General features: G+C 36.3%; 1 protein-coding gene across 9 annotated transcripts in view; it reads left to right on the forward strand.

Annotated features, from left to right (window-relative positions):
• GABRB2 (gamma-aminobutyric acid type A receptor subunit beta2) overlaps window positions 1–13,534 on the forward strand; it is a 178,327-nt gene that overhangs the window by 23,176 nt on the left and 141,617 nt on the right. For all 9 annotated transcript variants that reach the window (XM_068697748.1, XM_068697746.1, XM_068697744.1 and 6 more), the window contains one exon: window positions 353–420. In XM_068697748.1, coding sequence (XP_068553849.1) covers window positions 353–420 — 68 coding nt within the window. The remainder of the gene's footprint in view (window positions 1–352; window positions 421–13,534) is intronic.

Raw genomic sequence — 13,534 nt, forward strand, 5'->3', positions numbered from 1 at the left:
GGGGGGAGCCCCCTCGTCCCCTCGGGTCCCCCCACGTCCCCCCCGGCCCCCCCACGCAGCCCAGCTGCCCGCATGTGTGCACGTTATATAAAAGCAGAACCCGGCGCTCCCCGCGGATGGTGGCAGGCTGCTTTCCTTAGGGGGGCTGGGGAGGGAGGACACGGGGGGGAAGGGAGGGGAGGGGAGGGGAGGGGGCGCACACACACCGCACCTCGCTGTCATCCTGGCTTTTTCTTCTTCGTGCTCATAATCCTCGTTTCGTTTTTTTGCCATGCCTTAGTCCGTTGTAACTCTGGTAAGAATGAGTTAAGTTCTTCGCGATCACATTGCAGACCATCTTGTCGGTTTGCAGGTCCCCCCGTGGCCGTTGGCATGAACATAGACATTGCCAGTATAGATATGGTGTCAGAAGTCAATATGGTGAGTACTTAGGGGCTGGGGGCTGCTTGCTTTCCGCGGGGGGGGCTCTCGCATCCCCCCACCTCCTCCTCCGAGGCGGAGCGCTGCCCGCGGCCTCCGGAGCTCCAGGAGGGGGGCGTCGTGTGTGTACCCCCCCACCTTCTTAACCCCCTATGGCCCCCCGCCCCCCCACCTATGGGGCTGGGGGAGGCGGGCTCGGCTGCGGCAGCTCCCGGGGCTGTGCCCGCGCCTTACCGCGACCAAGAGCGCCCCCTGCCGGCCGCGCGCCCCCGCCGCACGCCGCCACCATCCCCGCGCCTTGGCGCGCTCCCGCGCAGCCCTCCGCGGCCTTCCCTCCTCGCCTCCGGGCGAGGAAAAAAAAAAAAAAGCTGACCTCTGCTGTTGTTTCTCGACACCTCCCCGCTCCCGCCCCCCCGCTGCCATCTGTAGGTATAACACCCCCTTTTTATTTAAGCATTACAAATTGTTTGCTGTTTTGTCTGACCAGGACACTTTCAAATAATAATAAAAGGCAGATTTTACTTCTGTGTGTAACCAAAACACCATTCTTTTTTTTTAGCGTGGAGCTGTATTCATGGTCATGGCAGAGTGAAAGAAGTTTATGTGTTTATTTTTCAAGATGTTTATCTCTCTTATCTGAATAGTTTCAGCCATCTGTGCTCAGCTGCTGAAGTTGCTCATAGGACAGTGGCTCAATGCTTTGTGTGTTTTACTTTAATTACCTGGGAAATTAAAGAAGAGCAGATATAAGAAAAGAAATAAGACAAGTCTCAGCTTCTTCTTACTGAAGAGGCTGTTAAAGCTTTAGACTAAAATTGTCTAGCATTTACTTTGATTACTTGGAAATGTTTGAGGTCAAGTTTTGAAGTTATCTCAACACTTTAAGAATAAAACTTGGCCTTAGACTCTTGTGGCTTTACATCCAAAAGACAAGAAGATGCTGAAGCATGGTAGCAGCAACTGGTACAAAATAAATGTGTTTTCGTGTAACATTTGTTACTACTTCTATAACTTTGTTTGAAAGAACCTTTCAGTTATTTTGAACTAGTTGTAAAGAAACATCTTTCTAAACAGAACTGGGATTTTAGGGATACTGCTGCAATTGTAATGATGCATTTGGAAATAATATTTTGAAATTTATCAGTTGTATTAATGTGATTGTTCTACTGAAATACTTTGTTTAATGCCTTAGTGGCATGTTTGTGTTTTCAGAAGTGTTGACAGCATTTGTTCTCAAACTGGGGGCATTCTGTGATGTACAGGAGTTTTTCCATAATGTAAGCTATAGCCCTGGGCCTAATCTGTGGATGACCTTAATAGTAGCTGTGTTGTGAGGTCTCAGTGACAGAGAACTTGATGCTGCTCTTTCAAGATGCCAGGAAAATGCTGAATAATCTCACCTTGAGCAACACCACTTGTGAAGTAAGGGGCTAACATGGACTTCTAAACTTTGTTTACACTAAACTGTTAATATAGGACCTGTTTTAGTGTTTAGGATTCTCCCTTCCAGAGCTTTAAGAGCAAAGAAAAAAATTTGCCTAATGAAAAGAGTTTTCGTTAAAACTAGTCTGGAAGGGAGAGAGATGAACATACTTACTTCCTAGGCTGCTAGGAGCAGTGTGGGAATGATGAGGGTTTTCTTGATGGAACTGCAGTCTGCTAGGTCCATGTTACATCTCACCCCTTGTAAAGTGAAAGGTAGTGCAAAATATTTTCTTGTTTAGATAAAGAGAGAATGTTTCAGTGACTTCCAGAAATTTGGTCTTCATTTAAAGGTGATAGCATATTACAGTACTGTGATATGCTGCTCGCAAACTGACTATACAACTGCATATTATTTTTAGTATTCTGAAGTCAGTTTGTTATTTGTTATGTCTCTATAATGAAATGTTGACCTTTGATAGAAGTTTTTCCAGACTGTCTGTAGAACTGCTGGGGGGTCATGTATAGTTCATTTTGTCACACATTTGTCTAAAGTCTTAAATTACCTGAAGATGATACCTGCTTCTTAAAAAGAGCCATTAATTTTCCAGCTTTTTTCTTTCATTTTACAGCTTCAGAAGAGATTCTGAACCATGATTATATATATATCTGCTTAAATGTAACATGTAAAAGTTCATTTAGCAATGAACTGTACACAAATATTAATATATCCTGATAGGTCTGAAGTAAATGGGAAGAGAGGCATTCAAGCGGAGAACAAAACACTTGGCATACAAGACCTTAACTTGTTCATTGCAAAGTCACCAGAATTTGGCCTTGATTTTGGTAGAAACCAAAAGGAATACCATTGAATACTAGCTGTAATTTCTAGATACAAAACCTTTTGAAATAATGTGAGAGAGACACACACATGGAAATAATCTTTTGGATCTATGGACCTGTTTTCTGAGAAATGGGCTTGCTGTTGCTCACTGTGTAGTCATGGTAAACACCAATGACTTAAGATAAATGCAAACCATTGTCTGGGGTCATGTATTAACATTAATGATATCAAATTTTTGCTTTGAGGTTAGACTAAACAATGACTGTTATTTGGCTTGAGCTCATTTCTGTTAATTCTAATGTTAACTTACTTTAAAATTACCAGCCTTGCATTTCTCTTCCAGTCCTGTCACATTTGGTGTCTGCTCTGCAGGCAGAAGGCTTGTCTTCAGTATCATGAAATATCATAAAGCTTTTACTTTGTTGAACAGGAGAATTTAGAACAACTGTTACAGAAATTAAATGTATGTTAGGGATGCTTTTAGACTTTGAGTTCTTATAGAGCTGCTGAAGATTTCTCATTATGATCATCTCACAGTGTAACATGTTTTACAGTTGCATTCCAAAGTCTTATTGTATCCAATAGAGTTAAATCTGTAAGCTGTTTGCTTGTTTAACCTTTTGTAGAGAGAAACTTGAACTGGCATTTATCTTACTTTATAAAAATATTTTTTAAGTACTGGTACTTTTGAACATAATTCAGAACACACTGAATAAACATGAGAAAAGTAAGAGCTTCAGGCATATTTGGCTGTCAGCAGGTGTCATGGCTATTCATACTCAGTCCTTGCATTCTGTGAGAAAATAATATACATCAGGTAATGATTCTATGCAGTACAGTAGAGACTATGGCTAACTCCACTCACCTCTTTGGACCAGGCCGTGCACTTGTTGAGTATATGCTTTAGGCTGGTTACACTGTAGATTTTCTTTAAGTTTATCTTATTCAGGTGATTATAGAAAACCAACATGGAGAGGTATGAAAGCTATTCAAACTGAAAATATTTTCCTATGTTAATTATTTTGATTTTATGTAAGATTATATATATTTCAGTGAGTCTAATGCAATATTCTCAAGAGACTTTCCAGGTGTTTGTTACTTTACTTGATTGTTTCTTCTTAGCTTTATTTTCCTTCATAATAAACATACATTATAAAAACAATACCTCTAGGGAGCTTAAGTTTTGTTTGTTTTGTTTTGTTTTGTTTTGTTTTGTTTTGTTTTGTTTTTTAATAACTAATGCCAGCTGGGATGCCACATTTTCCCCATCTTCATCTCCATAGTTAACTGTTGGGCAGGCCAGTTGACAACACAGTGACCAAGACAGTCCTTCATCTTCATTTTCTCCAATTCTCTCCAAACAGTTCCCTCATAAACTGCTGGAAGAAAATGGTGCAGGTTCATTAGGTAGTACTGAAATAACTTTTTTCAGAAGCAGCTGAAGATTGCAAATATGTTGTACATTTGATCCATCTAGATAAGACGTAAATATTTCTGTGGATAATGTTGGTTACGTGGTGGTTTTCAATGTTTTGGCTTACTCTGTGTTAAATAGGTCAAAATCAACCCTTCCTCTCCCGTCTTCCTCTTCCCTTGGTCTACAGCTATTTTGGGAATCTAGTACAGGATGTCTTGAAAAGAGGCAGAGATGTTCCATGGTTTTTAATATATATAAATATATATATTTTACCCAGCAAATATAATTTTTTTAAGTAATGATTTGTATATTTAATTAATTACAACTCTTCACATTGAGGGTTTGTGGAGAAGAATCTGAACAGTTTTTATTTAACTTAAAGTATTTGGTTGCCTACCATTTTACAGATTTTGGCACAGATTTAGGATGTGTACATGGAGTTAAATAGACACAATAGACTGGTTTGTCTTAGTGGGAGCCATTTGGATTGATTGAGTGCATAACCCATTGAGTGGGAGCTGCAGAAAGTGATCGTCATCTAACAGGGTGAGATTTACTTATTAGTATATGCCAAGTTTTACAGAGCAAGCCTAATAACTTTAGAGCTCTAAAAATTAAATGCTTTTTGTATCATGTTTTGAATTCTGTAGTCAGGATATACCAGTAGTAAGCACAATACTCAGAGATCTGAATAATCTCAGTCCAGCAAAAAACAGACACAGCTGTATTGTGCCGATAGACATTTGGCTTTTGGTTGCTTTTCATTACAGAGGCCCACTACTGGTTTTCTTAAAATATTTCATGCTTCCTTGAGGTGTTTTCATTAACAAAACTCAACAGACATATTGTGAAAACAACAGGAGCTGTCTTGCTCCCTCTCAAGTAGCAGTATTTATCCTTATGTGTGAAAAAGGAAGAGACAGCTTGTGATATAAAAAGAAATAGGGGTTAACTGGTAAGGAAGTAGCATGGAGCTGTTCCAAACCAGAAAACTCAGTGTAAAACATGGATAAAGGTCAGGTAAATAAAATTGGAGGGAGTGACAAAGAAAATAGCAAAATAGAGAAGAGTGCCCTATGTACACTGGTATGGAGGAAAGCGAGAAAATGTTTTCTGTCAGCAGTATCCTCTTTCGTTGATCCATTGTAGTTGTGCACATTGTACTCTCTATGGATCATGTACAGTAGAATTTGAAATACATAGAAAGGAAAATATTAGAAATATTGGTTAGGTGTTGCTTTGCTAATCTTAAATGCTTCCCACTGCTAGAGATGGTTGTTTTTATTATATCTTCTGTATCGTAGATGTATATGCTTCTTCGCATAAAATAGCGTTTCTTGGCAGACAGTTTGAGTTTGGCTCTTGCCAAATTATTTTGCCAAATTACTGTGCTCTTACACAGCTGGCCTGTATTGAATTATCTACAAAGACTTCTGTGAATGCAAAGTAGGTGATGTCTATCTTAGGAACTGATTTATTTTTATTTTTTATTTTTTTTTAAACTGAAAGGCCTGCTTTATCTGTTTCTTCGATTATTGTCTGGGAAGGCATCAGAAGACCTTTCCTCTCCAACTGTAGTAAAATACGTTAATATGGATTTCCATTTAGCATCTCTTGTACTATGTCTCTAATTCATGCAGTTTTCTGTTTTAGTTTTAAGATATGTAAACATTTATTTGAACGTGGGAGTTATTTTTTAATGTTTATCCTTGGGGACCAAAGCATATATTCCTATGGTACACCACCTATGGATTGAAGTTTTCATACTGGTTTTGCTAGAATACACATAGTCACAGTCTGAAATTGCTTCTTTAGAACATACACACTTATGTAGCATGTTGGAAACTACTTTTATAAGTCAGCTCAGAAGCAATTAATATATATTTATATACATGATATGTTATATACTAGTATCATAAATACTATCATTAGGTGTCTTCTTTGAACAGTGTCTGGAAATATATTTTTATAAGAATTTCAACAAGGGAGTGAAAGGCATTTTAATTCCACAGTGTACTTACTTTATATGTCCTAGCTTCTGCTTAGAGATTTCAGAGGTAAATATTGACTCCTTGGTTTATCTTGTGCTTGGTGAAATCTTGTTATGATGGTATTAATTCCTGCCTAGCTGAACTTCATGTGGATTTTTTTTTTTGAGGTCTTCCCAGCCTTGGAGACTGAGAGTTTGTATATTTGCTCTTTTTTTCTTTGTTTCACAGGTGGAAACTTTTCTTTAGCACTGTCAGAACTCATGGTAGTTGTAGGTTCAGGCTCATGCAACTTTTAACTGAGAAGTGGAAAAAATGGCTATATAGATATCCTATTTGGAGTCATCTGTCCAGTCAAACCCATGTTTTTGTATCCTCGTCTAGTTTGTTTTTAAAAAAGTAGCTCCTGGTAAGCACCCCGTGTCGTTACAGCAGTATATTTACTTCCCTGTTGTTTTCTGGTGAGTTCCACTATGGAGTCTCAGTAGACCCAAGCATGAATTTTTATTGTGCAGAGATGAGAAGCAAATTACTTATAGCTATTGATCCTGTAGGCATTATCCTTTATTTATTTATTTATTTATTTATTTTCTGAAAGTATGTTATTTACCTTCTTATTTGAAGGCAGTGAGGGGCCAGCGACACTACTGGTAGCAATAAGAGGCTGGTGCTGGTGTTTTTTTGGCATTTTTTTTTTCTTAGTGTGTGTTTTCTTTTTTCCTCCTTCTTTTCATCTTCTCTAATAGAAGAAATTAATCAGCTGTCCTAGTCTTGGTGACATGTATAGGGGACAATTACCACTCTTTAATTTTGTACAAAGCAGTTTGACTTATATCTAAGCAACTACAGCACTTAAGCTAAGACAAGATTTTTAATTTTTGTTGAAAACTGTAACAGGGATTTTTTTATTATTTTTTTTCTCCTAGAAGCATGACATAATTTTTGTTCTGTTTCTTTTTAAGGTCAATATAAGTAGTTAGTTAATTGTATTGTTCTTTGTGTGCTACAGTAGTGGAAAACTTTAATCAGCACCAATGAACCAAGAAGATTTCCTACTGTTGATTTTTCAAAGTGATTGCTCTGGATGTATTCTGCAGGCTAGGGCATGGTTATCAGTAAGTTAAAGAGATTGACTTGGAGATAATTTCTACAATTAAAATAATAATTAATGCCGCAATGTTTTTAGTAAACCTTGCCCTATAGATATTTAAGTAATTTGACACTTGACATGTAATAAAATATATTTGTTTTTAATATGTTTTATGGTCAGTGTGTTGGTGGTAAAGAGTGGGAATGAACATAAAGTGCACTTTGTTGGTTCCTAGTACAGGGCTGGTTTATTTCATAACTTCTCTATTGAAAATCACATAAAATCTTTATAGATGAGCTGTGTAGTAGAATGAGAAATTTTATTTTGTGCTCTATAAACTTGTTACAACTTTAAGCTATTCCCATAGTTGTATTTGTGCTTCTTGGTGACTCTAAAGTCTGTCACTATACCACAACTAAATCCTTATTTTTTGTCTCTCCCCTTTTTCTCCTCATTTCCCATGCAGCTCTCTTTAAAGTTTATATTACAGCTTTTAGTATTCAACCATTAAGAAGTACCGTCTTATATGGTAATAACTCTTTTATTTTTTTCTAAAAGTAAGCCAAATCCCTCATAGGCTCCTAGTGGTTAATACCATAGGTCTTTGCAAGAGCTTGTATGGATTTGGTAAGCAGGATTTGGTCCTTGCATTTAGAAAGAGGGTGCTCTTCCATAATTTCTTGTTTGTTTGTTTGTCTGTTTTGTTTTTTTTTTTTGTTTTTTTTTTGTTTGTTTGTTTTGTTTTGTTTTTTTTTTAATGTCTTTTTGAAAGAAATGAAAAATAACATTGCCTGTCTTTAGTGTTAAGAGCTTCAGGAACAGTCACATCTTGAGTTCTTAGTACTAAAAAAAACTGTCTACTATGGATGGATAAAATCTGTAACTTAAAAATAAAGCAATATGCATAATTACATTAAATGTATAGGCATACTATGGGTTTACGAAAAGATAAACATGACAGAAGCAGCCTTTGTGCTTTATTGTAATTATTTTTGCTGTGCTTCTACAACGATGCCTACCCTGCTCACATTGCTTGACAACAATGGTATTTATCCTGTAATGGCTAGTATAATGCAAGTCTTGCAGAAATAGTGCTATGATGGGTATATATAGTTAGTCTTGCTTCATATCCTGGCCTTCAGACAGGTAGGTGCTCTCACTTCATAGGTTTTTGTCTAGAAAGATCTTTGCATATTAATTATCTGGCTAGGTATTTTCAAATTAGCTAATCAGTGCAAAGATTGAGACTTGCATCTCATCTATTGCATGTGTCCTTTTGAATGAGTTTTGCAAACAGTTATGTACATACTTGCCAATCAAAATTAAAATTTATGTGCTAAATATGAAAAGACACTTAACATTCAGGAAGTTTGTATGTGTGCAACTGAATGTAGTATTTTTAGATCGTATTTAACGTGGGCTGTTACAGTCTAGATGAAGTGTTTTGAGTCAGTGGTCTTCCTATTCCCCCAGACTTAAAGAATGCAGGGACTATCATCCTGAGCAGCTTTTTTCATATCAAGTTTAAATACTATTAATTTTTATTCTGTAAATACTAACAAATGCATTTTGTTAGTATTTAGGCCCAGACGAAAAAGAATTTAGCTATGTAGTAAAAGCAACCCTTCTGAGAGATGTGTGTTGCACCTCCAGTGAGCACTGTTGTGGAGGATGTGGCACTTTGGTGGTTTATCTGTAGCAAAATCAGTGGAAATTGTAAAAAGTTTGGGCTTCGATGGGGTAGTATATTAAATTACCCTAATGTATGTGTTTTGAGAACCAGCTGCTTGAAATGGAAAGTCCTCATTTCAGTCTTTGCTCTCGGTGCTGTTAGTTCTTTCTTTTCTACTTTAATGAATAGTCATCTCCATTAACTAAGTGATTCTGAAAATGGATTAAAAAACAGAATTTACCTTCACATTTGACTCTCCTGATTTTTGCTTTTGTATGCTACATTTCTGTTGCCATTAATTTTGAATTATTTGCTGCATAGTAGCCTGAGTGCAGTGAACCCCTATTCTAGATAGTTTATCAGCTTTTGATGGTTGTGAGTGGAAGCATTTAGATTGCAGAGAGCCAAGAACAGAGGTGTTTGTCACAAGTTAACCCATGAAAGGCTATCACATTCTTTACCTTCTACTCCGTCACTGGAAATGTTTGGTTTTTGTTTGTTTGTTTTGAATGACAGTAGCCTTGACTTGCTATTGTTCTAGACATGACTTGAGCATATTAGCTTTATCTATTTTTTTCATTTTATATATATATATATATATTTATATTTTCTGAATTTACTGAAGTAGAAGTTCTGTCTTGAGTAGAAACACAGTACAACTCTTCAGGACTTAGTAAACTAAGCAGTCAAATTGGCAGAAACTTGTTAATGGAAACTTGTTAATGTAAACTTTTCCAGAGATGAGTCATCACAAAGAATTTTCTTTAAAAGTTGTTTTGGATTAACACAGTACAAAGGTCCCTTTATATGCCCTAAATGTAGTGTGGTGCATGTTTGTGTGGTGTTTAGTTTAAATATGACCTTTGGAAAAATATTGGGCTGAAGGCATAGAGTTAGGTAAAGGTTGTGCTGAACCCCTTCTCATCTGAAATGGGTTTACAGCAACACTTGTGGATTTTCATATATAATTTGAAATATAGATGTCATAATTTTGGGGATGTCTGAGAACTGAAGTCACATGGATAACAATGTTTAGAAGTATTTATTATCCAACTTCTTCCATTGTGTACCTAAATGAAGCAGCCAGAATTTCCTATTGCTTTTAAGTAACTGAAGGCAATTTTTCTCAGTGAGAATTACAAACTTAAAAAAAAAAATACTTAAGTATGTGAACAAGGTACCGAAGCCTCTTAAAAAACTACTCACTTCTATGAGTGTAGAGCCATTTTGAGAATCTGGTCCTAATTTCTACTGTAAATGATTTTTTATTTGAATTCTAAATTGTTTTTTTTTAATAGTTGGAACAGAGATCCATTATGCTCAACTGCGTAAAACTGGTGCTCAGATTTGTTTTCTCTATAGGTCTTTAAAAACTTCTTATATGCATGCTTCTATTGCATCTATTTAACAAAAGTAGTGAGGTAAGTTCAATTCATTGTGGTTTTGAAAGAGTCAATATGTGTTGTCATTTGCATAACAATTATTACCCAAAAGTCCAGAGGTCATTATGATCCATTTTTTGAGTCCATATTTATGTTTCTTTTATAAAATATATTTGAGTTAACAGACCCTACAGCTCCAAAGGAATTTGTTGAGCATTATGGAATTGTTCTCCTCTTTCAAGAATTGATGACCTATGTGGGATCCCTTCAGGGCACTAGAGTAACAATGTTAATCCGTGTTTGACAAGATGTTCACTGAAGGAGTCATACAATTTAAGTAAAATAAAATTAGTTTGAAGGTTCATTAGATTGAGTTTCTAAATTAAATAATTTAGGAACATAACTCTTTTATTATTCCTTATTATGAAGTGATTTATTCTTTCAGATAACATACAGAGAAGAGGGAAATGTGATTAAGCAAATATGCATGTCATATTTACAAATGAGAAGCTGTATTTTACAACTAATTGCATCATTTCACTACTTACATAAGTCCAGAAATGACCAAGAATGCCTTTTATTCAGTTTGAAATCTTCCTTAAGTTTATGTGAACATTCAAGCAATTCTGTTGTCCTGTTGCTTTTTTTCACTGACACTTTGCAAGATTGCAAGATGAGATGCTTTTAGTAATTCCATCCCTAATAAAATTACATATGTAATATTTATATCTAATAGCATATGCCTCCTTATGTTGCTCAGGATAAAATACTTAATGACAGGAGTAGATGGAAAAATTGCTTGCTTTATTTCCAGTTTTGAAAGAAGCCTTTTCAAAGGTGTAGGAATGTTTATTGAGTTAAGCATAGGTTCAGATTAAGTTTCAGTCAGAAGTATATTATTATAGCTGATATACAAGTCCCTGAAAATAGATTTGTAATGGAAATGCCAGGAGACCCTTAACTATAATTGGTCTTGTTAGCCTAGGAATGAGTACAGCTTTCATTGATCTAGTATTATGTGACACAAGTGACCACTTACAGACAAATCCATAATTCTAGTGAACTGGCTGCATTCAAAACGTTAGAAATATCCAGATTTATGCATAGGCTTTACAGCGTGGTTGTGTGAGCTCAAGTCCCACACGAGACTTGTTTTGAGTTTTAAAATGTTCATATCTGATGCTGATTTTTCCACTGATGCTATTTCTGACTGTTTTCACAGATTTGTGAGTACTTTGAAGACTTGAAATACAATGAAATGTGGCTCCTGTATTTTCTCAGACATTGCGTGAATGTGAACAGGGTACTAGTTTTCAAAATTATTACCATGTGATAGGTGTTCTTTTGAAATGAATGATAGTACTTGGTAGTTATTTTTGGCCAGAAAGTTGTTACACTTTGCGCATAGATTTGGTTTAAGGATTTTTTAAAGCTGGAGACTCTAGGTGTAGGAAGGAAGTTCTTTGCTCTAAGGATTGCGTCTGTAATGTGCTATAACTAAATGCTTTGGTGAGGCAGCATTAGGAGGCTCCTGTGGTTCCTGCCAGGGCCAAACTTCCACCATTGATAAATGGAAGACATCAGTTTACAGCTATATCTTTCTGGCATCCAGTTAGACTTCTGAGTTAAAAAACAAAACAAATGAAAACAAAACAAAAAACCTTTCTGTACCAAATCATAAAATCATCATAGTTAAGGTTGCTGTTAATGAAAAGACTTAAGCATATATTTTAATTTTGATTAACTTCATAATTGGATTGACTTTTTGAGAACAGAATGATGTATGAACATTTTGTATGTCGTTTGACATTTTAGAGAGAGGCATTTATGCTACAGTTACATTCTGACTAGGTAACAGTTTTGTAATAGCATAAAGGCAGCAGTCATTCAGGAAAGATCAAAATGAGAGATTTCATTCAAAATTATTTCTTGTATAGAAAAGAGTTTTCGTATAATTGTTTCACATGGAAAATTTGTTTTTGCAAGGTAGTGTTTCATATTGCATGTGACTTTAATTACATCTTTCGGGTTAACTCAAAAGTAACTGGATATTGTGTTGTTATAGTTAAAGAATATGTTGACTGCAATATACGCAGCCTTTTAACTCTGTAGGCATTAGGAGATTAATATTGGAAATTTTCTCAGTTTATAACTAAGAAGATAGCGCAACTCTTTTGCCTTTTTTTTTTTTTTTTTTTTCTGACTATACTGCACTGTGTCTTTTCCATTTTAGAAATGAATCCCTGTATGCTAGCGGCTGTTTGTGACTCAGTGGTAAAACTGCTGTTTGACTCCTGAAAATCATTTTGGAGGCTTCTGTACTTGAGGAACGTTTACTCCTCAAGTACAAAATGTGTCAAAAGCAAACATGTCACTGAGTTGTTTGGCTGGTGTGGGGCTTGTGTCTACTTCTGCCACTTTGAAACTTAGTATTGGGATCTGCAGGATGCAACATGTCAAAAGCACAACAGGTCAAAATATTCAGTAATATTCAGGTCAAATATTAGCCAAAACTTTTAGCAAAACAAATACAGAAGTGTTGAAATTGATCATGTATTTTGTTCTTCAAGGACCACCCTGATTTTGTTACAGAAGGTCAGAGGTACAGTTGATCCTACTTTGGGAGAAAGAGAAGGGCTAGCTGCTACCGTGAGGTTCTTCTCAGTCCAGTTTTTGCTCTTTTGTCATGATGAATAGGAAAGGCTTTGTTTGGCTAAGGGCATCTCTGGATGTGTATGCATGTATGTGAATCCAGTCCAGGGCAAGCTTTTTATAAATTCCCTTTGTGTCTGGGGGGAGCTGTAAGGACTCATGTTCAAACTGTTTTGTTTGTTTTGCTCTGTACCTGAGCCTTTGCTTTGCTTAATGATTCACCTATTTCTAGTTGATCTATTTTTGCATCCATTCTGAAAGCTGATACACATTAACTGCACTGATTAGTCATTATAGCTTCCAGTGCGGATGAAGTATATTTGTGTTTCACCTTTGTGTCTAGCTGTAGAATGGTTGCTAGACACAGAAAAGATCTGGACATACTTGTGAAATATGACGGGGGTTAATCACTGAAATTAGGGAGAAATTAACTTTTGTTTGTGTGTTTTGGTTATCAGGGAGAAAAAAAAAAGAACGTCAAACATGGTCATGTTTTGAAAATTGGATAACTAAACTCAGTGGGGAGAGAATATCAGTGAGTCCTTCAGGCTGTGGATAATAGAAACTAGCATGTGGAGAAGTATGTGAGAATTTGGACTCAGAAATGTGCAGCAGGAGTTGTACATCCTAAATACGTGCATTTATTG

Source organism: Anas acuta, chromosome 14 (genome assembly GCF_963932015.1).
Source record: "Anas acuta chromosome 14, bAnaAcu1.1, whole genome shotgun sequence".
In the NCBI taxonomy this organism is placed as follows: Eukaryota; Metazoa; Chordata; class Aves; order Anseriformes; family Anatidae; genus Anas; species Anas acuta.